General features: G+C 37.6%; 1 protein-coding gene across 2 annotated transcripts in view; it reads left to right on the top strand.

Annotated features, from left to right (window-relative positions):
* The window catches only part of LOC126365952 (PC-esterase domain-containing protein 1A-like), a 237,588-nt gene extending 210,172 nt beyond the window's left edge, over positions 1-27,416 (top strand). The window contains exons 10-11 of one of the 2 annotated variants that reach the window (XM_050008736.1): positions 13,190-13,406; positions 26,542-27,416. In XM_050008736.1, the coding sequence (XP_049864693.1) occupies positions 13,190-13,401 (212 nt within the window). In that variant the 3' untranslated portion in view covers positions 13,402-13,406; positions 26,542-27,416. The remainder of the gene's footprint in view (positions 1-13,189; positions 13,407-26,541) is intronic. The other variant, XM_050008735.1, reaches the window with a different exon arrangement.
* The last annotated feature ends 209 nt before the right edge of the window (positions 27,417-27,625 follow it).

Here is a 27,625-nt window from a genome sequence, read left to right on the forward strand (position 1 = left end):
CCTGGCTTTATGTCTGTCTTGTCTATGACAATGTGTTCACCATGCTGTTTGTGGTAGTTTAACCCAATTCCTATTTTTGTGTTCATTATTAGACCTGCCTCTTCATTACCAGTATTTAATTTTATTTTGATAACACTGTATTCACTTGAGCAGAAATCTTTTCTTTCTGCAACCACACTTAACTGATTGCATTGTATCTAACTTCGACCTTTTCCGTTCTCCTTTCAAGTTGTCTACTCTACCTATCCAATAAAGGGATCTAATATGCCACATTATGACCCATAGAATGCTGGATTTGTTGTTTTACTGAAGATAACATCCTTCTGAGTTGTCCCATCAGGATATTCCAATGAGGGACTAATTTATTCCAGGAGGATGCCATGATAATGAGGGACTAATTTATTCCAGGAGGATGCCATGATAATGAGGGACTAATTTATTTCAGGAGGATGCCTTCATCATTAACCATACAGTAGTACTGCATGTCCTCAGGAAATATGTCTATAGTTTCCCTTTGCTTTCTGCTACCTGCAGTCCAACACTGCAATATCGTATTGGCTCATGTTACAAGGTCAAAGCATTGAATAATCCAGACTGTTGCCTCTGCAACCACTGAAAATGCTGTTGCCTCTATTAAATAACCATGAGTTTATCTTCCTTTCCCACTGATGCCCCTCCAACGTTGCTACGCCTACATTATGGCTGTCTGTATTGGTGTGTATACTCAAAATCCAGCACTTTAATGTATAGATGCTGTATCTAATGATTAAAAATATTGTGTAAGGACAAACAGAGCAGCCAGCAGATCATAACAACCTTCCATGGTAACTAGTAACAAACCTGCCATGGTAACTAGTTACAAACACAGTTGTTTTAACAAGTTTCTTGTGGTGACCACTTTCACAGCTGCTGTATATAAATTGCTGGAGTTCAAAAGAAAAAAGCCTTTTGTTTGCTGCACATTAATTATTTTTTTGTTTAACTTATGCTTCCAGATGCATTTTGCCATAGTTACATGACATCTTCGGTGAGTGTTTTTTCTCTCATGTGGCAAACTGGGTGAAAGTATACAGTTTCATTTTATTCACTGTTGTTGGAATACAATGTGTACCCAAAAGGAACCAAACTAATATTTTGGTGGGCAGAGCTTTTGTAGTGCTGCATTTTGCCACTAGGAGTGCATAGAGTGAACAGTCCAGGGTCAGTAAGCCGAGTGCTGTTGCTGAAGAAGGTCAGGACTAGTTTTGGCAGAATTTATAGTAACAATAATTTAGTGTGATTGTTATTTCTGCAAGGGCTGATTTTTGTGAACAGCATGCAGCAGTGAAATTTTCCTTATTTCTCACAAAAAGAGGAACAGAAATACCTAAAATATTAAACATGGCATACAAGGATGATGCTATAGGGTAAAGTCAAGTGTTTGAGTGGTTTTACCATTTCAAAAATGGTGAAATCTCGATTGATGACAAACCTCGTTCTGATCATTCCTCCATGGTCTGAACACATGAAATCGTTGAAAACATTTGTGCAGTTATCAACGAAGATCAATGACGTACCATTGAAGAAATTGTGGAGATGTTGCGATTGACTTGGAGTTCAGTTCAGTGAATTGTGAGAGAGAATTTGTGTCACAACTGCTGATTGCTGAACGAAAAACAAGGTCACATGGAAGCATATTGTACTCTGAAAGAAGAATCCCAAAATGATCCAATTTTTTTTTCAAAAGTTATCACAGGTTTTTTTTATGTGAGAGGATTCATCTATTCAGAGTTAATAACCAGGCTTTCTACTTAAAAGTTTCAAAAAGATTGTGCAACAGTGTGCAGCAGAAGGAGTCTGATTTGTGGCAGTTGTGTGAATCCTTTTTCAATCATGACAATGACCCTGTTCATAAAAGCCTCTCTGTGTGACAATTCTAGACCAGAAATGGTGTGAATCCTGTTCCTCACACCCCATACTCACCCGCCCTTGTCTCGTGCAGCCTTTTTTGGTTTTCTAGAATGAAAAGAGGCATGATAGGAATATTTTTAGCTGATGTTACTGAGGTGAAGAAGAAAATGATAGGGCACTGTCAAGAGTCATAAAGGAACAATTTAAACAATTTTTTTTCTAAAATAAAGTAAAAGGTTAGAGAAGTGTTTTATTGCAAGTGGGAGTACTCTGAAGAGGACCGAAGGCTTTTGCTTAAAAGTGAATAAATTAGTTTAAAAAAATAATTTCATCTTCTACCCTCTCATGTAGCTCTGTAATTGCCATTTTTTGTCTTAGAGATTTTCTATAAGCATAGCCAACTTTTTAAAGTTTTCCTTTCAGTTGTTTCTTCTTTGACTGTATGTATGTGTGCTGGTATGAGGCCCCTCTTGGTTTACTGTCTTATCATATGATCAGTCAGTGTAATCAGTGAGTGGTTAGTCATATTAACTTAGTTGTTTATGAGTAGCTTCTTATCAGCCTTTGTTTTGTATATGTGGTAATTTTCTTGTAATGTTTGGAGATGTCTTTCATTATTTATTCTGACTGTTTTATTGTTCTTCCCATTGGTGGTAGGTTATGGTTATTTTTTCTTAAATGTTCTGCAAAAGTTTAGTAGCTTGTTTTGTATTTCCATGCTCTGAATGTTCTTTGTACCAGCTGTTGAATGTCCTGTTGGTTTGTCCTACAATCTTTCATTACATTTATTGTATTTTGTATATTCCTGCTTTTGGTAGATGTCTGTGTCTCTTGTTATTTTTGGAATTACTTTTAGATTGAACTGTCCATTTCAAATAGTCTGTTTATGTCTTGTCTTTTAAAAATGCTTGTTATTTTATGTATGAGTTTGTGATTGTAGGTCAGGTGCACCGTCTTGAGTCCGCTTTCTTATTTTCGTGTATTCTTTGCAGCCTTGTTGTTCTGTTGCTCTGAGTGCTTATTTGTGTGGTGTTTTATTGTGGAGTTGTTTTTTGCAGCATATGTGTTATTTTTATTGACTGTATTTTTTCTTTAATCGTTTTGTTTAATTTTGCAACTATATTGCTATTGTACCCATCATTTGTTGCTATTTGCATGATGATGTGAAGTTCTTCCTGCTAATTTTTTGTGGCAAATGGTACTATGTTGAGCCTATGAAGCACATACCTGAGTGCTGATTGCTTCTATGAGTGTGTGTGATTTGAATTCTGATGTGTGATTGTGTTAGTTGTTGTAGATTTATGGTAAATTTCAAAGCTACACTGACTGTTTAGTTTTTTAATGGTTATGTTTATTCGGTTGTCATGTTCTTTTTCCATTGTGAATCTTATTGTGTTTATGTCTACATGCAAGTGGTCATTCTGGCTGGAAGTTCATTAGTTAAACAAAGGATATCATTCATGTATCTGCTCCAATAAAATATGTTTTAATTCTTTGTGATAATGTCATTAAAAACAGATTTTGTACATGCTTTATGAAAATGTTGGCTAGGGTGCCTGACACTGCAGATCACATTGGTAGCCCATCTTCTTGTTAGTGGGCATGACAACTAAGGCCAAGGAACAGCTGGATCAACCCATTGGTGAGCACACCACCCAACACAGTGTTCTTCATTTCAATGACTATTTCACAGCCTGTGCCATCTTGATCATTCCCAATAACACTGGCTTTTCTGAACTGTGCAGGTGGGAGCTCTACCTGCAATACATCCTACATTCCCATAACCCTCCTGGCCTCAACCTTTGTTTTTCTTTTTCCTTACCCTCTAGCTCCTTCCTTATTCCCATTCCAGCATTACACAGTCCTCTGTTCCACCAACACACCCACAGTCTTTTTACCTCTCTCCTTTTCCACTAACCACCCTCTCGCATCCCCACCCCTGTCTCCATCCTCCATCTAACCTCCCGACTGCACCTAGCTACCTTTCCCTCTCTCCACCTTGTTTCTGTATCCTCCCACAAGCAGCACTTTACCATCCCCCACCCCTAACCCTTGTACAGCTTCTTGCCTTGTGGCATCAGCAGCCAGAGAGTGCAATCATGTTTGTGTGAGTTGCATTTGCGTGAGTGTATGTTCTATTTCCAATGAAGGCCTTGTTGGCCGAAAGCTCATTTTCTGACACTCTTTTTGTTATGCCTATATCATCTTTGTATATGGTGAGTAGCACTATCCCTTTCATAAATACAAACCATTTTTAGATAATGGCATTATCACATAGTAGAATATCTGTGGAATGATACATGCATTTTCCTTGGGAATACACACTCAACTGTATATACAGGCTACAGTACATAAATTACATTTTTTCATGACATTATCACATGGTATTTTGGCCAGGAGACCCTGTCCAGTGTTTTTGGTTGCTGCTGCAATTTTTTTTATTATATATATATATATATATATATATATATATATATATATATATATATATATATATATATATATATATATATATATTTGACGCCTCTTTGGTGGCTTGCGCATCAATGATGAGGACTTGTTTTAACTTAGGCCTTTCAGTGCTCTGTCACATTCTTCTCACAGTATCATATCTCCCATCTCCTTCCAAATTCATCTCTTTTATAGACCCTCCATATACTCCTTCCACCTTTTCAGCTTTCCCTTCTGTGACTAAAACTGATTTTCGATCTGAGCTCTTGATTTTCATAGAGCCGCTTCTCTTTTCTCCAGAAGACTCTTTAATTTTCCTTTAGGTGGTATCTATGTTTCCCTGGCGAAATATGCTTCTAAGTCTTAACATTCATCCTCTAGCCATTCCTGCTTAGCCAGTTTGCACATCCTGTCCATGTCATGTTTTAGACTTTTTTATTTCCTATCACCTGCTTCATCTGTTGCAGTTTTAAATTTTGTCCTTTCATCATTTAAATTCAGTATATCCTGTATAATCCAAGGATTTCTACTAGGCCTGGTCTTTTGACGTATTTAGTTGTCTGCTGCCGTCACTGTTTCATTTCTTAAAGCCACCCATTTGTCTTTCACTGCTTTTCTTTCCCATGTTCTAGGCACCAATTGCCTAATGCTCCATCTGAAACTTTCAACAACCTCTCATTCTTTCAACTTATCCAGGTCCCATCTCCTTCACTTCCTACCTTTTTGCAATTTCTTTAGCTTTAATCTACAGTTCATAATCAACACATTGTGATCAGAGTCCACATCTTCCCCTGGAAATGTCTTATAATTTAAAATCTGTCACTGAAATCTATGTCTTACCATCATATAATCAATTTGAAACCTTCCAGTGTCTCCAGGTTTCTTCCACATGTAGGTCATCAGTCCACTAGAACTTAGAACTACTTAAACCTAACTAACCTAAGGACATCACACACATCCATGCCCGAGGCAGGATTTGAATCTGCGACCGTAGCAGTTGCGCGGTTCCAGACTGTACTGCCTAGAACCGCTCGGCCAACCAGGCCGGCTTTATAGCATGTATGGATATATTTTACATATTGAAGATATGTGTCAATAAAAATAATCAATTTTTGAAAATATTATGTAATGGGAAATATAAAAAAATGTACTCACCAAGTGGCATCAGAACACATGTGTAAACGTTAAGGATATTTGCAAGCTTTTGGAACCAGTGGAGTAAACAGTGAAGGAAAGGGAATGAAGGAAAAGGACTGGTGAGGCTTAGGAGATGGAGAGAATTAGTCACTTGGTGTGTCAGTCAGGGGGGACTTACCAGATGGGAAGAGAAGGAAAAATTAGTTGTTGGAGACTGCACAAGATTTGACAACCTGAGAGCCTAGAGGTGGATTGTTGGGGACTGCACTGGACAAGATTTGAAAATCTGGTAGCCTAAAGTTAGAAGAGAGGTTAATAAGCCGGACAGAGATTACTGGCAAAACATGGTGCAAGAAAGGGTGGAAAGCTAAGTGCATTGTGGGAGGAGAGGAGAGGGGGGAGGGGGGGGGGGGGGTTACAGGTCAAAAAATAATATATATGTAGAAAATTAAAAGGGACTGAAGAAAGGAGTAGTTAGTGAGAAGAAATGCCTAGATCAAAGAAAATGTCCATTCAGCCCTCCACCTGTACCACATGTAATGCACTCAGCTTTCTGCTCTTATTAACTCTTGCACAATGTTTTGTCATAAATCTGTTTCTTGTGAATTACCCTATCTCATTCAATGTTATTTTGGAGCATGTCAACTCATTTCCTAGGAAAGAAACAGTAACAAGGAGTATTTGAGCCAAGATATGACTGTCAGCAGGCTTTACCATACCTTTAAGGATAGATATTCAGACTCTGAAATTATGTATATCTTTTATTATCAAACCTTTAAAAAGCTTTTCCTGCAAATTTCATTCCATCGACCATGCATTAATACTTGCTCTATATGCGGCTTTCTATCAGTGAAGCTGTCAGCAAACCCTGGCAACAGAAAAGCAAAAACTGCTTTAGAAATACACCACACAAAAGGTGGAAAGCAAGAGAAGCAATGAAAGAAGATACTATATCTTCTCAGCTTCCTAATAGTGGCATGACCGTTTGTTTGATAGATCCAGAACAAGTGTTTTCACTGCCTTCTCTAACCCACAGTCAGATGTATTATTTGCATCAGCTTTCATGCTACAATTTGTGTGTTCACGTTTGCAATTACGATAAGGGGCTAACGTTTTTGTGGCATGAGGGTATGAGTGGCCGAGGCGGCGATGATATTGCTTCATGCCTCCTTAAAGCACTTAGTAGACACGAATGTTGTAGGAAACAGAAGCTTACCATCTGGTCTGATAACTGCATTGGGCAGAATAAGAATATAATGATGCTTTTTCTTTGGATTTATCTGACAGTTTTAGGAAAGTATGATGAGATAAATCATAAATTTTTGTTCATTGGCCATGTATTTTTGTCGTGTGACAAGAGATTTTTCCCGCATTGAGAAACGTGTAAGAGACTGGAAGGCTGTAATGTACCTAAGGACCTTGTAAAACTCACTGAGAATGTGACACCTAACAATCCATTTGTGATTACTATGCTCCAGCCTGAAGAGTTTTTTGATTTTAAAAAAGAAGCCAATATACATATTAACACAACTAAAACAAATATTTCCAAATGTAGTTAGATTCAAGTGAAAAAAAGTGCTCCTGGCACTTTGAAGATGATAACAATGTTCATCGAACTTGAAGAATGGAGCACCTACAATATTGTCAAAAAGGGATTACCACAGATATAATAAATTATTTTACCATCACAACAATGTAAAAATAAATTGTTAGCTGAAAAGAAATAAGATCTGCAACTTATGCTACCATATCTGAAAGTAGTTAATAGAACATTTTTTGAACAGTTGATAAATTGAAATTGTTTTGGACTCAGTAAAATTAAGTATATTATCAAAAAGAGTTTAATCATAGGATAATGTATCTGTAAAATGCCTATTATTGAAAAAACTGATAAATGCTTGAAATTTCTTTTATTGGCACATACTTGATTTTTGCTGATAACTGTACGGCATTCTGAATTCTTCAGAATATTATACTTATTTGCATTGATAAAATCAAGGGAACTTCAAACATTTATGCAATATTTGTATCACTCTTACTGTACACAACAAATAAAAATGTTGTTAAGATTTTTTCATTAAAATATTTCTGTCAAAACAAAAATTGGATAACTCAGAATCAGTTTTTTTGCACTTAGCCCATTATTGATTTCCTATCGGCATCTAAATCAGAGATGATAGTATTCCTACATATATCACACAGTGTGTCATTTCACTAACAAAATTGTTCATATTAAATTGTGACATTAGAGCAGTCATTGTTTTAAACATTACAGCAATCATTGTTTTTAGAGACAAGAAAATCAAACAACTGGGGATTTGTATAAAATCAGTTGGTAGAAATGATATACACTCTGCCCAAATATCCTGCAAGCAAAGACAGGATGACATAGGTGCAGAAGGATATTCACTATATTGTGGTGCCAATGCAGTGTCTTTTCCTGTCTGTATTGTAAAGCACCCTAAATAGCTACTGTTTACTTTGCAGAAGCAGAATTATTTGATCCCAATATGAGAATGTTTTGTTGTTATGTACTGTTCTATAGAAAGCCATCATTTCCACAGCAAAAGGGACTTGTTCTTGTTCTTGTGGTCTTCAGTCCAGAGACTGGTTTAATGCAGCTCTCCATGCTACTCTGTTCTGTGCAAGCCTCTACATCTCCAAATAACTACTGCAACTTACATCCTTCTGAATCTGCTTAGTGTATTCATCTCTTGGTCTCCCTCTTCAATTTCTACTTTCCACACTTCACTCCAATATTAAATTGTTGATCCCTTGGTGCCTCAGAACATGACCTACCAAATTATTCTTTCTTCTAGTCAAGTTGTGCCACAAATTCCTCTTCTCCTCAATTCTGTTCAGTACCTCCTGATTAGTTACGTGCTCTACCCATCTAATCTTCAGCATTCTTCTGTAGCACCACGTTTTGAAAGCTTCTATTCTCTTCTTGTCTAAACTAATTATTGTCCATCTTTCACTTCCACACATGGCTACACTCCATACAAATACTTTCAGAAAAGACTTCTTGACACTTTAATCTATACTTGATGTTAACAAATTTCTCTTCTTCAGAAACACTTTCTTTGCCATAGCCAGTCTACATTTTATATCCTCACTGCTTTGACAGTCATTAGTTGTTTTGCTTCCCAAGTAGCAAAAGTCATTTAATTTGACTACATTCCATTATTCTCGTTTTGTTGTTGTTGATGTTCATCTTTTATCTTCCTTTCAAGATGCTCTCCATTCAGTTCGGGTGCTCTTCCAGATCCTTTCTGTCTCTGACAGAATTACAATGACATTGGCAAACGTCAAAGTTTCTATTTTTTCTCCATGGGTTTTAATTCCTACTCCAAATTTCTCTTTTGTTTCCTTTACTGCTTGCTCAACATACAGATTGAATAACATTGAAGGTAGGCTACATCACTGTCTCACTCCCTTCTGAACCACTGCTTCCCTTTCGTGCCCCTCAACTCTTATAACTGCCATCTGGTTTCTGTATAAATTGTAAATAGCCTTTTGCTCCCTGTATTTTACCCCTGCCACCTTCAGAATTTAAAAGAGAGTATTCCAATCAACATTGTCAAAAGTTTTCTCTAAGTCTTCAAATGCTAGAAACGTAGATTTGCCTTTCCTTGACCTATCTTATAAGATAAGTTGTAGGGCCAGTATTGCCTCATGTGTTCCAACAGTTCTACGAAATCCAAACAGATCTTCCCCGAAGTTGTCTTCTACCAATGTTCCATTCATTTGTAAAGAATTCATGCTAGTATTTTGCAACCATGACTTGATAGTTTGGTAATTTTCACACCTGTCAGCTCCTGCTTTCTTTGGGATTGGAATTATTATATTCTTCTTGAAATCTGCAGGTATTTCACCTGTCTCATACATCTTGCTCAACACATGGAAGAGTTTTGTAATGGCTGGCTCTCCCAAGGCTATCAGTAGTTCTAACAGAATGTTGTCTACTCCCAAGGTCTTGTTTTGACTTAGGTCTTTCAGTGCTCTGTCAAATTCTTCATGCAGTATCATATATACCATTTCATCTTCATCTAAGTCCTCTTCTATTTCCATAATATTCTCCTCAAGTACATTGCCATTGTATAGACCCTCTACATACTCCTTCCACCTTTCTGCTTTCCCTTCTTTGCTTAGGACTGGTTTTCCATCTGAGCTCTTGATATTTATACAGGTGGTCCTCTTTCCTCCAAAGGTTGTGGCGTTTGCCTGCTTTATTTCTTCGTTGATAGTCCTCAGTGTTGACGTACTGCATTGTTATACTGGCTGAAAAATGGGAGGTTGTAGTTCCACACTGACTACTGTAAATGGTGTAGCCGACAGTTGCACAACTATGATACACGGATCTTTACTTTCACTGTTAAAAACCCCCCAATATTACACAATTATATGGCCAGTTTACTATTGGTAAATGTTAAAAAGCCTCATTAATAGGTTGCAGGCAACATCAGCATACTGCTACTATAGTTTGCTGTTGAATAACTATGGGCAGTAAAAATCTAACCAAGCACTTCACAGTTCTCGCAGAATAATATGGTATGTGTGACCCTATTTTTCAAGTAAATTAAACAAACATTGTCATTAATTATTCTAACAGATGGCCTATTGGTGTTACACTTATTCCATTGTTAAGTTGATGCATTGTTGTTACTCTCACCAATACATGTTTCATGTCTGAAAATCAGCCATGGACTGACTGTCTCGGTACCAAGAATCGGTCCTTTAAGTATTCTTACAATAATTGGCACTGGAACTATACATTGTTCGATGTTTAAGTTATAGAAATTACAATTAAAACATAAGTCATTCAATTAACTGAATACATTGAAAAATTCCTTCTTTTTAACAGTTCCTTCTACCACAAAACTTAGGCCAAATTGTTTGCTTAAGTAATGAAATTAACAGATATAGTTATACAAACAATACTTTTGACAAACCTGATAATTATTTGGGGAATAATTAAGGGCTGGCTTTGCTAATATGTTTTCGAGTAGGGCCAAAAAGATACTTTAAGACTCCTAGTAGTTCTTCTTCCAAATTTTTATAATTAGTGCGGAATTTATATTTGTTTATGTCAGCAATAGAATCTAAGTCACGAAACAATTACTGATTTCACCCTATAACAAAAGTATTAACTAGGAATGGTTAAAATAACTTAGGAAATTAATTACATACTAAGCACAAAATTAGACCTGGTGCTATATTCCTTAAGACAGAGGGACAAACTTTCTCTTTTAAGGAAATGCAGAGAGTAGTCATGCATGATAATGGCAATTAGACAAAAATGAAAATAAAATGAACTTACCGAGGATATAAGAGATCTCTTTAATTTTCCTGTGGGCATTATCTATCTTACCCCTAGTGATATGTACTTCTACATTTTTACATTTGCCCCTTAGCCATCCCTGCTTAGTCACTTTGCACTTCCTGTCAATTTCCATTTTTTAGATGTTTGTATTCCTTTTCACCTGCTTCATTTACTGCATTTTTATATTTTCTGCTTTTATCAGTTAAATTCAATACCTCTTCTGTTACCCGTGGATTTCTACTAGCCCTCATCTTTTTACCTACTTAATCCTCTACTGCCTTCATTCTTTTATCTCTCAAAGCTACACATTGTTCTTCTACTGTATCTCTTTCCCCTGTTCTTGTCAATCATTTACTAATGCTCTCTCTGAAACTCTCTACAACCTCTGGTTCTTTCAATTTATCCAGGTCCCATCTCCTTAATTTCCTACCTTTTTGCAGTTTCTTCAGTTTTGATCAACCATTCATAACAAATAAATTGTGCTCAAAGTACACATATGCCACTGGAAATGTCTTACAATTTAAAACCTGGTTCCTAAATCTCTGTTCTTACCATTATATAATCTATCGAAAACCTTCCAGTGTCTTCAGGCCTCTTCCACATATACAACGTTCTTCCATGATTCTTAAACCAAGTCTTAGCTATGATTAAGTTATGCTCTGCGCAAAATTCTACCAGGTTCCTTCCTCTTTCATTCCTTACCCCCAGTCCATATTCACCTACCACTTTTCCTTCTCTTCCTTTTCCTACTATTGAATTCCAGTCCTCCACGACTATTACATTTTTGCCTCCCTTAACTATCTGAATAATTTCTTTTATCACATCATACATTTCTTCAATCTCTTCATCATCAGTGGAGCTAGTTGGCATATAAACTTCTATTACTGTGGTAGATGTGTGGTAGATGTCCGTCTTGGCTACAATAATGCATTCACTAAGTTGTTCGTAGTCGCTAATCTGTGTTCCTATTTTTTTTTTTTTATTCATTATTAAACCTACACTTGCATTACCCTTATTTAATTTTGTATTTATAGCCCTGTATTCACCTGACCCAGAAGTCTTGTGCCTCCTGCCACTGAACTAAACTAATTCCCACCACATCTAACTTCAAGCTATCCATTTCCCTTTTTAAGTTTTCTAACTTACTTCTTGCCTGATTAAGGGATCTGACAGTACAAGCTCCGATCTGTAGAATGCCAGTGTGTGTCTGTGTCTGTGTGTCTGTGTCTGTGTCTGTGTCTGTGTGTCTGTGTCTGTGTGTCTGTGTGTCTGTGGTTATTGGTCCCCCCCCCCCCCCCTCCGCTGCTGATAACGAGGTCCTCCTGAGAAGTACCTGCCCGGAGATCCAAATAGGGGACTATTTCACCCAAGAGGACACCATCATCATTTAACCATACAGTAAAGCTGCTGCATGCTCTCGGGATAAATTACAGCTGTAGTTTCCCCTGCTTTCAGCCGTTCACAATACCAGCAGAGCAAGGCCATTTTGCTTGACATTACAAGGCCAGATCTGTCAATTATCCAGACTGTTGCCCCTGAAACAACTGAAAAGGTTGCTGCCCCTCTTCAGGAATCACACATTTGTCTGGCCTCTCAATAAGTACCCCTCTGCTGAGGTTGCACCTACGGTAAGGCTATCTGTATCGCCAGTCATCGGTTTCAATTTGTATAATTTAACAGGAATACCAGAGTCTTTCATATAATAACTATTGTTGTTAACCTGATGAAACCTCGGCGGAAGGCTAAATCTACTTTCTGAAATCATATTCAAAGAATTTCTTTCCATGATTAATATGTTTCAAAATGGGTTTCTGAACTTATCTATTTAAGGATAGCATTGTGAACAAAAAATGCAACTTTCCATTGTTCATTGGTATTCATTTGTGCACATACAATTGTTGGTTCAGTGTGTCCACATGTGACCTTACAAACTGCTTAGCATATTTGTTCATCTCATTACTTGACATTGTTATCAACCTGTCATTTTAAAAAATCAAGCAGAGTCAGAGAAACTGCAAATTTGCCCCTATCTGCACTACAATTCTCAAATCACATTCTTGTAGAACTACTAGTAGCTGTCAGCATTTCTTCAGTTTCGCCTTTGTCACCAGACACAGTCATTAAAGTCATCATCTCTGTCTTCTCAACTGCCTGAAAAGCTATCACTGAACCACTTAATACCATTTTCATTTAATAAGCTTTCAGTTTCTTCATCACACAAAGATGGGGATGCTGTACACTTTGACATGTTTACTCCTGTCTGAACAAAGTTAGCTACCTGATGAAATAATTGTTTCACACAGAAACATCAGTGACATTGATTAGATGATGCTTACACTTGATAGTGCAACCCTTGCAGCTGATACACAACTCTAAATACCTTTCTAGGACCTCCTGAATGTTGCCGGCTGCGGGCCCGAGCACCGCTCAAAGATTGTGCAACACGGCGGCGCCGGGCAGCAAGAACGCAGTTCGAGGAGCACGCACAGCGAAGCAATTGGCCTGCACAACTCCAGTTCATACAGCACAGTGATACTGCTGCTGTGGATCCTGAGCTGAACTCATGGAACATGGCTGAGGGGCTAAAATACCATGTGTGAAGAATGTGAGTTGAGTAACCAAGCAAGTTTGTTCCCAATATATCAGTATGTTTGTGCTGCAATATGTTATAAAATTCCATGGATTTTCATTATTCTGTAGATGTGTGTGACGTATGCTTTCTTCCTATCACCAGGAACAGTTTTCTACTTAACTTGCTATTGCAATGTCATGAGTGTATCTACTTCACTTGCAAATTCTGTGCAATATGTAACAAGGACCTCACCAGGCAATGAGGAACTGTAAGTTTTCTTGTGTTCAGCTTCATGTCATACCACTAGTACAGGTATTTCAACCACTAAACCTTGTAATAGGACCGCAATTGATTAATGGAAACATCACCTGATTCTTCTGAGAAGTCTCATTTTAGCCCATTTTTTTTGTGGATTCCTATGTCTCTTAAAAAAAAAAACAGTCTATTTTTTAGTGTGTTCCACTTTTGAAACAACCTTCTCAGAAGGGTATGTGTCTATATTTTCTTGGATGTTCCACTTTTGGAACAGCTGTCCTGATGGGGCATTGTAAAAATAATCACAACATTTCACACACACAATGTTGTCAAATTTACAAATAACTCCACAGTAAGAACCCATCTATCTGTGTAATGGTCTGAAAGCATGCACTGATTTGGTTGGGAAGGGCTTCATAAAGCCACTGCATCCTTTCCTGAGGCAGGATGGCCCACAACTGCTGTAACTGGTCCATGATATTCTGAATACTGGCACTAGAATGGAGTTGACATCCAAGCAGGCCACAAACATGTTGTATCTTGGACAGATCTGGGGATCTTGATGACCATAGAAGGGGATCTTGATGGTTCTAGGAGTACCTCAACATCATTTGGACACTTCATACAGACACAGTCCATGTGTCGACAAACATTCTCCTGTTGAGACATGGCACTGCAATACTATGAGGTAAGATGAGGGCAGAGGATGTCTGTGATGTATCACTGTATCATGAGAGTTCTCTCATTCACCTCCAGCCATAACCAAAAGATTTACCTAATAACTACCCACAGCATGGCACCAGGAGTAAACTGTTGTGCTTCTCCCAGATCTTGCAGGAAAATGAGCCTCTCCTCCTGCCACCACCATTCTTGCTGATGGTGGTCATCTGGGTAGTGCTGAGCTGTGGTCCATCACTGAACACAATGCAACACCATTCATCTGCAGTCCATGCTTCCCAGTCATGGCACCATTCCAAATGCAGCTGTTCATGTCATCATGTTAATGGCAGCCTACACATGGGACAGTGATTCACTAGTATGGCTGGTGCTAATCCCTGACCAATGGTGTGGGATGATGCAAAATGTTGAAGGAAACCCATTACTTGTTCTTGGAAGGCAAATGCATATGTGAAGGTGTTATGCTGTGCTTAGTGCACAATACGGCAATCCTTCCTTATGGTGGTCTGACGTGGTCAATCAGAACCTTTACACCGAATATACCTGTCCTCACTTTCCCATGCAGTCCAACATTGGCTCAAAAAAACCCAGATATTGCACAATTCCACCAACCTGCCTAATGGAGACCCACTGTGAGGCCCTTTCACAAATGCTGGCTCACTCCAGTTCACAGCATCTCTGTCCCCTTCACAGTGATCATTTAACATCTGACACTGTTCACATCCCTTAATTGTCCTACCAGGTAATAACAGTACATGCAAACTATATAAATGCACTCCAGTGGTCATAACATTACTGTACAAATTAACAAACCTAAGATACATTTGTTGTTGGCAGTCTGGTTATCAGTCCAAAGCCTGGTTCAATGCAGCTCTCCATGGTATCTACCCTGTGCAGGTCTCTTCATCTTTTCACAACATTGTGACTTACATCCACATGAGCCTGTTTACTGCTTTCCAGCCTTGGTCTCCCTCTTCAATTTTACCCTGCCCACCCCCACCCTCCCATTTGCTTCCATTACCAAATTGACAGTTTCTGGATGCCTTGGGATATGTCTTGTCAAGTTGTGTCATAAATTTCTTTTTCCCCAATTCTATTCATGGCTCCTCATTTGTTATTCAATATACCCATCGAGAATTCAGCATTCTTCTATAGCAGCCCATTTCAAAAGCTTCTGTTCTCTTCTTGTCTGAACCGCTTACCGTCAGCCTTTCACTTCCCTACAACTTCAGAACAACTTTTGAATGCTTATACTGGTATTAGGTGTTAGCAAATTCCTCTTTTTCAGAAACTCATTTCTTGCTATAACCAGCCTGCATTCTACATCCTCTCTACTTTATCAGTCACTTTGCTGCCCAAATAGTGTAATTCATTTACTAGTCTGAGTGTGTCATTTCCTGATCAAATTTCCTCAGCATCACCTGATTTAATTTGACTATATTCCTTGACCCTTATTTTACTTTTGTTGATATTTACCTGTCCACTCCATTCAGCTGTTCTTCCAAGTGCTTTGCCACATCCAACAGAATTAAAGTGTAATTGGCAAACCTCAAAATTTTCATTTCTTCTCCTTGAAATTTAATTCCCTTTCCAAATTATCCTAAGTTTTCTTTTCTGCTTGCTCAGAGTACAGATCGAATAACATTGAGGGTAAGCTACAACCCTGTCTCAGTCCTTTCTCAACTATGAGTTGTATAGTCAGTATTGCCTTCCATATATCTACATTTCTGTGGAATCCAAACTGATCTTCCCTGAGGTCAGCTTTTTCACTCTTTTTCCATCAAACATTTTTGATAATACCTTAGCGCATATTTATAATTTATTTGCCCTGTGAATGCTAGATGATCCGAAGTATCTTCCGTGCACTTTGGATTCCTTCTTTCACTTTTTATTCCATCTGAGGAGTTGCCAATCATTCAGTATGGATGCATTTAAAGGAAATGTTGTTGCCAGTACCTCTTTTAACCTCTAATTTGTATTCTGTATTTGGTGATATTTTCATCCAGGTGATCCACACCACAAATTTATTATTTGTAAGGAGTGACACAATATGGGTGATTAATTTTTATTTTTCTCCTTAGCCATCTGCCCCATCTTCTGAATTTATCTGCAGCTGCTACACCTCCCGGTGTGATGCAACAATTACATCATTATTGCTATATACTGATCAGCCAGAAAATCATGGCCACCTACTTATTATCAATATAAACCTGTCCAAGTGATAGCAGCATCACCTGGCAAGGAATAACTGCTAGTCAGAAACAAGTACAGAGCATGCAATGTCGGTGAGTGTGCTGTCCATGTGTAGAATTAGGAAGGTGCATGGTCTGTCTGAGTGTGACCAAGGACAGATTGTAATGGCCTGGATGCTCCGCACAGGCATTTCAGAAACTGCATGACTTGTCATGTGTTTGAAGACTGCTGTGGTGAGTGTTTTCAGCCCATGTTGAAATCGTATCCAGACATCCTGGGGTTGGGCGGTCGCCCCTCATTGCAAATGTCGAACATCATAGGCTGAGCAGACTTGTAAAACAGGACAGGCAGAACTATCATTGGACTTCAATGCTGAGCAGTGTACAAGTGTGTCTGAACACACAGTGTACCGAACACTCTTAACAATGGGCCTCTGCAGCCGATGACCCATGCCTGTGCCAATGTTAATACCATGGCATCAAGAACTATGACTGAAATGCTCACTTGACTGTGGGCACTGGGTGTTGTGTGGTCTGATGAATGCTGATACCTTCTTCATCATGCCAATGGGAGGGTGCAAATCCATCATCTTCCAGGAGGACAGCTCCTTGACACCTGTACTATGTAACAGAGACAAGGTGGCAGCAGCTCCATTATACTCTGGAGAACATTCACATGGGTATCCATAGGTTCAGTGGAGCTGTGTAAGCCACCACAGTGGCCAAGGAGTATCATACACATGGTTGTAGACCATGTACAATCCTTCATGGCAATCATGTTTTCCGACAGCAATGGCATTGACCAAATAAATCTTGGGTGAACAGCCTGGTATGAGTGTGCATAGGACACAATATTTTGGCAATCGACCATGTTGCCATTATCAGGTGCGCTGATGCTCCCCAGAGTATAATGGAGCTGCTGCCACCTTGTCTCTCCTACACAGTACATCAGCGCACCTGATGATATTAACGTGGTCAATTGCCGAACTATTGTGTCCTATGCACAATCATACCTGGCTGTTCACCCCAGATTTATTTCGTCATAAAATACACCTGGAGAAATTGAAGAATCACATGGCAATGGCATTTTTCAACGAGATAATGCACCATGTCACAGTTGGTTTGAGGAACACAGTGGCGAGTTCCAATTGATGTGCTGCCCCCCCCCTCCCCCCCCCCCCCCAACTCACCAGATCTGAACCCAACTGAGCACATCAGATATGTCATTGAATGTGGTGTCAGAGCTCATAACCCCACCCCTTGGAATTTACAGGAATTAGGTGACTAGTGCATGCAGACATAGTGCCAACTCCTTCCAGTGAACTACCCAGGCTTCATTGCTTCCATGCCACAATGCATCACCACTAGTGGACATACCAGCTACTAGGTAAGGGGTCATAATGTACTGGCTGATCAGTGTATGTCACCAGAGTAATTCATTGGTTAGGTCAGATAGTAATTCCTTGGATAGGATCAGTCAGTGATTCCTCGGTTAGGAACAGTCAGTAATTCCTTGGCTAGGATCAGTCACATGGCAGTAATAATGTCTCTCCTACACATTTGTTAGCTATCTTCCACTCATGGTACTGGTAGCATTATACTGTGAACTCTTTAGCTGTTCCAAAAAACTAAAATATGTAAATAAGTTCTTAAAAAATGGATTACAAATTACTTTTTTCTTCCAGGCTGCTGTCAAGATATGTGACAACAGATCCTCCAACACCAAGTTATGACATATCATTACCAGCTCTCACGCCTTGATATGGAACAGACTGCACTAACTTTATAACCAGATCTAGCTGTCTTACCATACCTTTGTTGTTTTGCTCCTTGTCTTCCCTAATATGCTATAATTTCCTCATCCACTGCAAATTTACATTCCTCTAACAAAATGTCATCCATTTTTCATTTAGTAATTGCTAGAAGGGCCATACTTAGAGAATTTATTGGTTGGATTCATGTTATCCTTGCCTGAAATCTTAATGTTACTCATAATTTGTATAAATATGTTTTGGGCCACAGATTAAAAATAGCCTTGTTCTGATAATCACCATTCTTTTCTCAATTCGTCTCCAATCTAGGAATTTCTTCTGTTAACAGCACTCTTATTTTTTGTTTTCTTCGTTCTGTGCTTCACGACAGAGTCTTGTCAAAATATTATCAGTTTCCTCCAAATCATTATTTTGTGCAAAGGGTTCACTATTAGTTTCAACCACCTTCAGTTACATCAAGGAAAGTTCCTGCAGCAATTGTTTTCACTTTGTTTCCAACTACACAATTGTGATGTTACCCTCTGATTCTGCTGAGAATTGTTTCCCAAAGATATAATCAATATTTTTCTCATCTGCATTACTAGTACCCTCACCTGAAACATCTCAATCTGTCTGTAATCAATAGGCAAGGATTCCTCTCTGTATTATGTTTTGTAGTTCACCCAAAGAGTACCTAAAATCTACAAAAATTCTAAGAAACACTATTGAGACCACTGGTTTTGAGAGGAAAACAGATTTATATTGTAAGTGTTTGAATACAAAGATTTTTTTCTAAGCCACACATACATTGAAATTAGTCACAAAATTGATGATGTTTACTCACATTTTTGAAGATACCTTGTTTGCAATGAAAACATGTTCCGAAACATTGTGCTCTGGTACTTATATTGAATGTAAGAAAGGAGTAGCTGCAGCTCTGCGTGACAGTGGCACCAGTACAGAACCATCATGCAAGAAGTTTTTCTTTCTTCACAATACACTTGTTAATGTGTTGTGAAAACTTCTTAAGTTTCTTAAAATATCCAGCTATTTGATTTCAAGTTGTAGTTATTACGAGTTACCCAGTATTTCCCTACCAAGCAAGTACCAGTTAATGTCTGACTGTTCTTATTATCGTATTGGCTCAAATAATATCGTATTGGCCCTAAAACTTTGGCCAGAAAAAAGTGGGGTTGCCAATTATGTATGTAACTCTGGAAGTATGGGTAAATTTTGACATCATCGAAACTTCAGCAGTTATGCTCCTTTCATAGTTCAAAATATCAGTAGTGTTTGAAAATTAATCATTGTGTATGAGGTAACATTGTAACTGTCTTCAGTAGTTGACATTTAATTTGAGTAGTGACAACTATTGTGCTAACAGTTCCATTATTTCACATGACAGGAGAGGCACAATTTTTGTCTAACTAAAGAGAAAAATTTAATCTTCACCAATGAGTTCTACCATTTAAAAATAATCATCAACAAACTATGGTGTTTGGCAAAGTTGTGATGCAAATTCAAAACTAACAGTTATTTATTCCACAAAAAGTACATTGAATAGAGAGGCTGATAAAGACCGTAGTTTGGACAAATCTTACATGTAGCATTGGAAAATGTGCTACTAACTGCCATTCCATAAATAAAATCCTACAGAGGCCCAGAAGTTTTCATTTGTATTGGAGAAAAGGAAAGATGGGATGTTTGTCCCTCAAGTAATAGTCCAGTTACAGGCCTTGGAAATTCCAAAGAACCTAAACATACAACAGACAGATTTCCATGAGAGTATCAGTTGGAGCTGCAGATTAATGCATAGAAGTGGCCTCTGTCTGAAGAAGTACTTCTCCAACACAGAGACTGCAAGATTTTACCAAGAAATTCACCAGCTCCCAGAACCATGTCACCCAAATGTGGCTGTTGCAGTCTTATCCTCTACACCAGATTGGCCAAGCAGACAAAATGTCAGTCTTTTGTGACATTATGAGCTCTACAAAAGTGGACTGTGAAAATTATCTTATCTCTCAGGTTTTCTCGTCATGGTGGGTTAATGGTATGCTGTTCCTGACAACAGAATTAATTATAGACTGGCTAGCTACTGTTTATTCAAAGGTTTGGCATGCTGCCCAGTAAGAGAATTATAGTCTTATTTTTGAGCTGATTTCTTTTTTGTTCCACACAAGACCACTGTGAAGACAACATACTTTAGAAGAAGTGTGACAAAAATGCTGAGAGTGAGATGCTGAAAGAAATACTTGTAATGAAGTTAACAGGGGCATCAGTGAAGACTATAATTAGAGGCATGGTATCTCTTTGTAATTTATTTGCATTAAAACATTAATCTATGGACCCTGTTATGAACTTCTTCTTTTTCTTTACTGTTTCTCCCCTGGTGGCAGGATCTGCTGATTTGATTCACTTTGTCATTTCGTTTGATCATGAGCCATGTCTGAATGAAGAGTACAGCCTTCAGGTTAATGTGCAGAGTTTCGGCCTATCGCCATCTTCATTGTCTCTTGGGGCTCTTTTCCATGACTTCTGCTATGTATGCTGTCTTTGCAGTAGTATTATCCTCACATTTTCTTCTGGCTTGGTGTAACCTCAAAAGATTTCCTGATAATGTCATACTAAATGTGATTTAGTTGAGTGATGCCACCTGTCCAGTTAAGCATCTTTGTCCCCATGCCCTCCAGTTATCATTCTGCCTCTTTTGTAGCTGACCAACAGCAGTGTCATAGAGAGCAATGGGACAGATGACAGTCCAGTAGGTCTTTGACTTCAGATGGTTCTTCATCTGGTGATTTCAGGTGATTCCTGTGCCATAGACAGGTCAGAGATTTTCTTCACTCGAGGATGTTTGCATGTTTGCGTTGTTGTAATAATTTCATCTTGTCTCCATCACAAAGACCTGTAAATCGTTAAGTGGTGTCAAATAGAAAGACTTGCACCAGTCGACTGGAAAACCCTAGAGGGGTCATCTGTGCAATAATACCATATCATCATTCCATTTCCATGTGATTATTTCATTTCATCCCTTTAGAAAACAAAGTACACTTACATCCCAAAAACCAAGAGAGCTTAATATCTAATTTTCTTCTGAAGAATTTGACTATTTTCGGCCCCATGCAATTGAAATGTATCAGCATATTTGAAACAGATTTTGCCCTGCGTGTCTAATCCCTCCGGAGCACATTTAAACACAATAATTTCTGAAGATTTTTGTATCCAAATATTTAAAAACTTTAAATGGAAACAGAAGATTTTTAGCTCAGTCCACCTAGTTCAGCTTCCCATGCTTCCTATGCTTCCTATCCATGGGTTCAAATGAGTGAAATTATGAGTAACCTCCACATTTATAAAATATGCCACATGACTTACTGTAGAATGTCACTTAACCTTTAATCACATTTCCTGTATGTGTCCTTTACTTGCCTTAAATGATTTTAGCTTCTGACTGTGAAATGAGGCAACCTTATCTCATTCCTGTTTAGGATATATAGATTTTTCTGCATGTTTTTGTAACTTCTTGTCCTTGGTGAGCATTATTGACACATTAATCACTGCTCCCAATCACTACATCAAGATCCACATAGAAGTTAGCTACATTTTTTTCCAACAAATCTGACATATCTCTTCTTTGAGTGGGTTTCTGAACTATCTATTATTAGTAGTTTTCTGAGAAAGCTTTTAGAGGTTTCTCTCAGACATTTTTGCAGAAGTTGTCACTTAAGAAATTGTAATTTGTGGAGATGGTTGAAATTTCCTCATATTATTATGATATGACATAAGAATGCATACAACATGGGACTGGGGTTTTCTTCAGAAGGTGTACTGGCACTAGGTAGAAGGACCACTTGTAGTCTACCATTGGTAGTTAATCTTTCTCAAATTACTTTGCATGGAGACTTAATTTTGAAGCTATATGATCGAAGTATTGTTCACTGCTACCAGTTATGTTCTACCCCATCAAGTCTTTTCTTTTGGCCAACACATAGGTTTCTTCTGTCTGTGAGTCTGCTAACCTTTGATGTAAAGTATTTAGATTATTATAAGGGCCTTGCTGCTTTTCAGCTGATTGTATCCCAAATAGTTTTGCAGTTAATTGCTAAAGACAACCTTAATGTGGAGGAATGAATATCATTTTTCCTTCTGGTATTTTAATTATGTACATCTAAATCTACATCTTTACTCTGGAAACCACTGTGAAGGGCATGACAAAGAGAACGTCCCATTGTGCCAGTTATTAGGGTTTCTTCCCATTCCATTCACATGTTGAGTGCAGGAAGAATGATTTGTTTAAATATCTCTGTGCATGCTGTAATTAATCTAATCTTGACTTCATGATCCCTACCTGAGTAATATGAAGGGAGTTCTAGTATATTGCGAGACTCATAATTTAAAGCTGATCCTTGAAGCTTTGTAAGTAGATGTTCTCAGAATAGTTTACATCTATCTTCAAGAGTCTTCCAGTTTAGTTTATTCAGCATCTGTGTGACACCCATGAGCAAAACAAACCTGTGACCATTTGTGCTGTTCTTCTCTGTAAATGTTCAATATCCCCTACAAGTCCTATTTGGTACATGTCCCGCACACTTGATCAATATTCCAGAACGGTTACATGAGTGATTTCTTAGCAATCTCATTTGTAGACTGATTGCATTTTACCAATAAACTGAAGGCTATCATATGTATTACCCAAGACTGAGCATATGTAATCCTTTCCTGTTATATCCTGACAAACTGTTACACTCAGGTATATGAAGGAGTTGGCCAATTCCAACTTTGATCCATTGATATTATGGTCATAGAATACTATATTTGTTCATTTTGTGAAGTGCACAGTTTTACTTTTCTGAACAATTTAATCATATTGCCAATCTTTGTGCCACTCTGAAATCTTATCAAGATCTGATTGAATATTTATGCAGCTTCTTTCAGTCAGTATTTCAATATAGAGAACCATATCATCCGCAAAAATTCTGGGGTTACCATTGATAGTTTCTGCAAATTCATTAATGTACAACATGAACAGCAACAGTCCCAATAGCCTTTCCTGAGGCACACCTGAAGTTACTTCAGCATCTGATGATGACTCTCCATCCAACATAACGAATTATGTCCTTCCTATCAAAAAATCATCAATCGAGTCATAAATTTAATTGATACCCCACATGATCATGCTTTTGACAATGAGTGTAGGTGTGGTACTGAGTCAAACGCTTTTTGGAAATCAAGAAATACTGCATCTAGCTGACTGCCTCGATAAAAGTGTGAGTTGGGTTTCACATGGCTGATGTTTTCAGAGTCCATGCTGGTTGGCATGGAGGTAATCATTCTTTTCGAGGTACCTGATTAAGTTGGAGCAGAGAATATGTTCTAAGATTCTACAACAGATTGATGTCAGGGATATTGGATGGTAGTTTTGTGGATCACTTCTACCACCCTTCTGGTAAATGGATATGACAAGTGATTTTTACCAACTCCTGGACAAGGGTTTTTGTTTGTGGGATCTATGATAGATTATAACTAAAAGACGGGCTAACGCAGCCATAAATTCATTATAGAATCTGATAGGGATTCTATTGTGCCCTAGACTTTTGTTCAATTATAACAGTTTCAGGTGTTTTCTCAAGACCGCTGACGCTAACACTTATTTCACTCATCTTTTCAGTGGTCTGAAGGTTACATTGGGGCAGTTCTTCGAAGTTTCCCTTTATAAAGGAACGTTTGAAAGCAAGAGTTAAGCATTTCAGCTTTTGCTGCGGTACCCACAATTTCAATTCCTGCCTCATTTGTGAGTGAGTGTGTAATGTAACAGCTCATTTTTCAGTAGATTTTGACATTAATTTGGATAGCTTGATTAATTATCAAGTCGTTAGGTATGACCCATATATAATATTTCACCTTTTGAACTATGCAATGTGATTTTCAGTAACTTCTTGTCAAAGTGTTGGCTAATGTTGCTACATCCATCCTTTGGAAGGAACATGTATCATTGATTAATTTTGTTGCAATCAGGATTTTTGGTTTACAAACTGTTTGATAACAAAAGGGGCATCCAATATACTGTATTTTATAATGTTAGAAACATATAACAATTGTCTGTCATACTGTCAACTTGCTGTTCTGTTGTTTAACATAACAGCATCTAATTACTTTGTAATTACTCTAATTCACTATACAAAACTGGTGGACAGTGTAAACAAAACATTTATTCAGGCTACTGAATTGAACTGAATTTTATTTGATCCTGTAGGATTATATGGTGTTCAGTGAATGTGTATGTAATACAGGACATGTCAAAAATACAAAAACCTTCAATATCATATACTTCCGAACTGTTCCAACATCATTGGTTATAATTAACAATATTTAAAGATTTAATATGAGCAGTACTCATTAACACAGTAAAATTCCTTTTCTGCCAGATAGTATTTTAGGTTCTTTGAAAACTTAGTGTCATGTATGTTGCCAAGCAGGTTCTTAAGCAGACTTCTTAGTAATTTGATACCTGAGTACTGGGGTCCTTTCTCAAGCATTGTCAATCATTGGGGTATGTTTCATATGTCATTCCTCCTCCTTGTGCTGTGGGTGTGTTCACTAGCATTTGTAGTCCACTCTACACTGTCTTTCGTGACATATAGTATAGTTTTATATACGTACAAGGAGAAAAAAGTTAAGATGCCTAGTCTTTTGAAGGAGTTTTTGCATGTTTCAGAAGTCTTTCTTCTTAATATGATTCTGACTGCCCCCCCATTTTTTATGTGAACACCCTTCTTATTTCTTGAATGTTTGAGTTTTCCCACACTACAATTCAGCACTGCAGGTAGGATTCAAATAGTCCAAGGTATACTGTGTGCAGAAGCTGTTTGTCTGCATATTGTGCTAGCTGTCTCATTATAAATATGACTGGATTATATATTAAAATACCATCTACACTAAACAATAACATACTCATATCTCAAGCAGAAAACATTGTAAAAATGCTTGGAATAAATTATTTAGTTTCAGTGCAATTAACAAAAATGTAATCAGCAATGTCTATTTGAATCATTTCACTTGTTTTCCATAAAAACAACAAATATGTATTTTAATTTGTTTCCTGTTTTGCACTTCAGTTGTAACCTCCAAATGATAACATTTCCTATAATTTTGAACAACTTCTGTGATTGTAATTAATGAAATTACTATGTGCAACAATGTTAAAATTGTTTGTGAGAGTATGTAATCCCACAAGAAATCACGAGGAAGAGCCAATACAATCTGAGATTTTGAGCTAAACTGTGAGACGTAACGTCAAATAATTTTGTGTACAGTTTTGAGAACTTTTTTTATTTCGTGTACTATTTTCTTGATAAACATTTGTAAAGACTTTTCCTTTCATTTACTTTTATTTGAAAATTACCATCCCCAGCAAGGCAGTTACACCACAACTGGATACTAATTTTGGTGCCACTATCAGTCTGTACATACGACCAGAATTTCTTCGGGTTTTGTGGAAGATCATTTGACATTATTCTGCTACAGTAGTCACTGAAGACTTGATGCATTTCTCTCTTGACAGACAAACACATTTCATTCAGCATCTCTCTGTCTATAGCCCCATGTTGTGTTTTACACCTATTACTGCTACTATCTCATTCATTCATTCCCATTGGTGCCTTCTCTTCCCACTCTCTCTCTCTCTCTCTCTCTCTCTCTCTCTCTCTCTCTCTCTCTCTCTCTCTCTCTCTCTCCCTCTTCCTTGTTGATATTGTTATGAACTGTCACTCATTATCACTGACCCTCACCCACTTTCTACCTCCTTCTATTCCTTTCCCACAGATACTGTCTCCTTCACTCTTTTCCTAGCAGTTTTCTGTCCCTGTCATCTATGTTCCACTGACGTTATGTCCCTTCGTTTTTCTCACACTACCATTGTCTCCTTAACTGCTCTGCACTACAATCACTGTCTGCTATTTTCCAGTATTTATTACTTTCCCATCTCTTTGCCATTGCCACTGTCTCTTTAATAAATAATGCCTACAATAGACTTGAAAAAAATGAATATTGATGCTATTTTGTCTAAAACTGACATTCTGAGCCCGTGGCTGTGTACAGAAAAGACAACAACAACAACCAGCTATCTTTTTACAATGCTATTTATGTGTTTGTGTGTTTTATTTATTGTGCCTATCTACCGGCACTTTCCCGCTTGGTAAGTCTTGGAATCTTTTTAATATATATATATGTTTGTGTGTGTGTTTCTATACTTTTATTTCAGGTAATCATTAATGTGAATAATTTTTGTTACAGATTTGTACTTGTCTGACAGAGTGAGCACCACAACACCTATTCTACAGAAGACAGATAATTCTTGTCTGTTCAATTCCAAAGAGTGCAACAATTTTGTTATTGACAGTGTACTGTGAAACAATAACTTTCCCAACTTAAGTTAGCAATTGATGGCACATCACAATACATTTGGACAAAATTATACTCATGCTAATGAACCACTGGATGCACTTTCAGAAATCATCAAAACACATGCACAAGAAGTGGAAACATAAAAATGTATATTGACATGTTCAAGAAGCTGCTTGTGGAAAAAAAATTCTGTTGTTATGAGCTGTGATAAACTCAATATTGTACATAAATGTACAGTTTCAAGTTAACTTTTTTTATTTAGCCTGATGTCTGTATCAGAGTATTTCTACATTTTGTATAGCTCATATATATTTTTAGTAAAAATTTTTGTATTGTATTTTTATATGCAGACATTTAAGGCTTTTGCACCTGTGTCAGTAAACTAAAACTAGAAAATTGCCTGTAATGATTGTAAATATTGCCAAAAAAGTACAAGTTTTTTGTGACTTATTTAACTAGTGTCATACAGAAGCAAGAAGATCTGAATAAAACTATGACCTGTGTGCCTTTAAATATGGCTAAATTTAATTGTGTTTTGTAGGGTGTCATAGCAAGCCTAGATTTACTTCTGGAAGGTGTCGAGCAGATACAACATCTGACACAAAATATTAAAATAACTTTATTAAAATTTAAACAATCTAAAATATTTAACTTGCAAACAATTCATGTTCACAGTCATGCTGTATATACTTGATACTGCTGTTGAACACTGTAACTGCTATCACTCAATACACTGCAGAATGATAGTCTCATCTCAATGTAAAGTTGACTATAAATTTTGATACACAGTTCTTACTAATAGTTCTGTTAGGTCACAGCCATATCTGAGGTAAGATGACGCTGTCATTGTAAATGGTGATTAAGAGGGTGCCGAGCGGCATGGCACTTTCTTCCGAAGTGGCGTTTGGAAACTCGTGTGTGGGTTTATTTATGCTGACATCTCTCATTTGTTTCTGCATCTAGTTGAACCTGT

The sequence above is a fragment of the Schistocerca gregaria genome, chromosome 4 (assembly GCF_023897955.1).
Source record: "Schistocerca gregaria isolate iqSchGreg1 chromosome 4, iqSchGreg1.2, whole genome shotgun sequence".
NCBI lineage: Eukaryota > Metazoa > Arthropoda > Insecta > Orthoptera > Acrididae > Schistocerca > Schistocerca gregaria.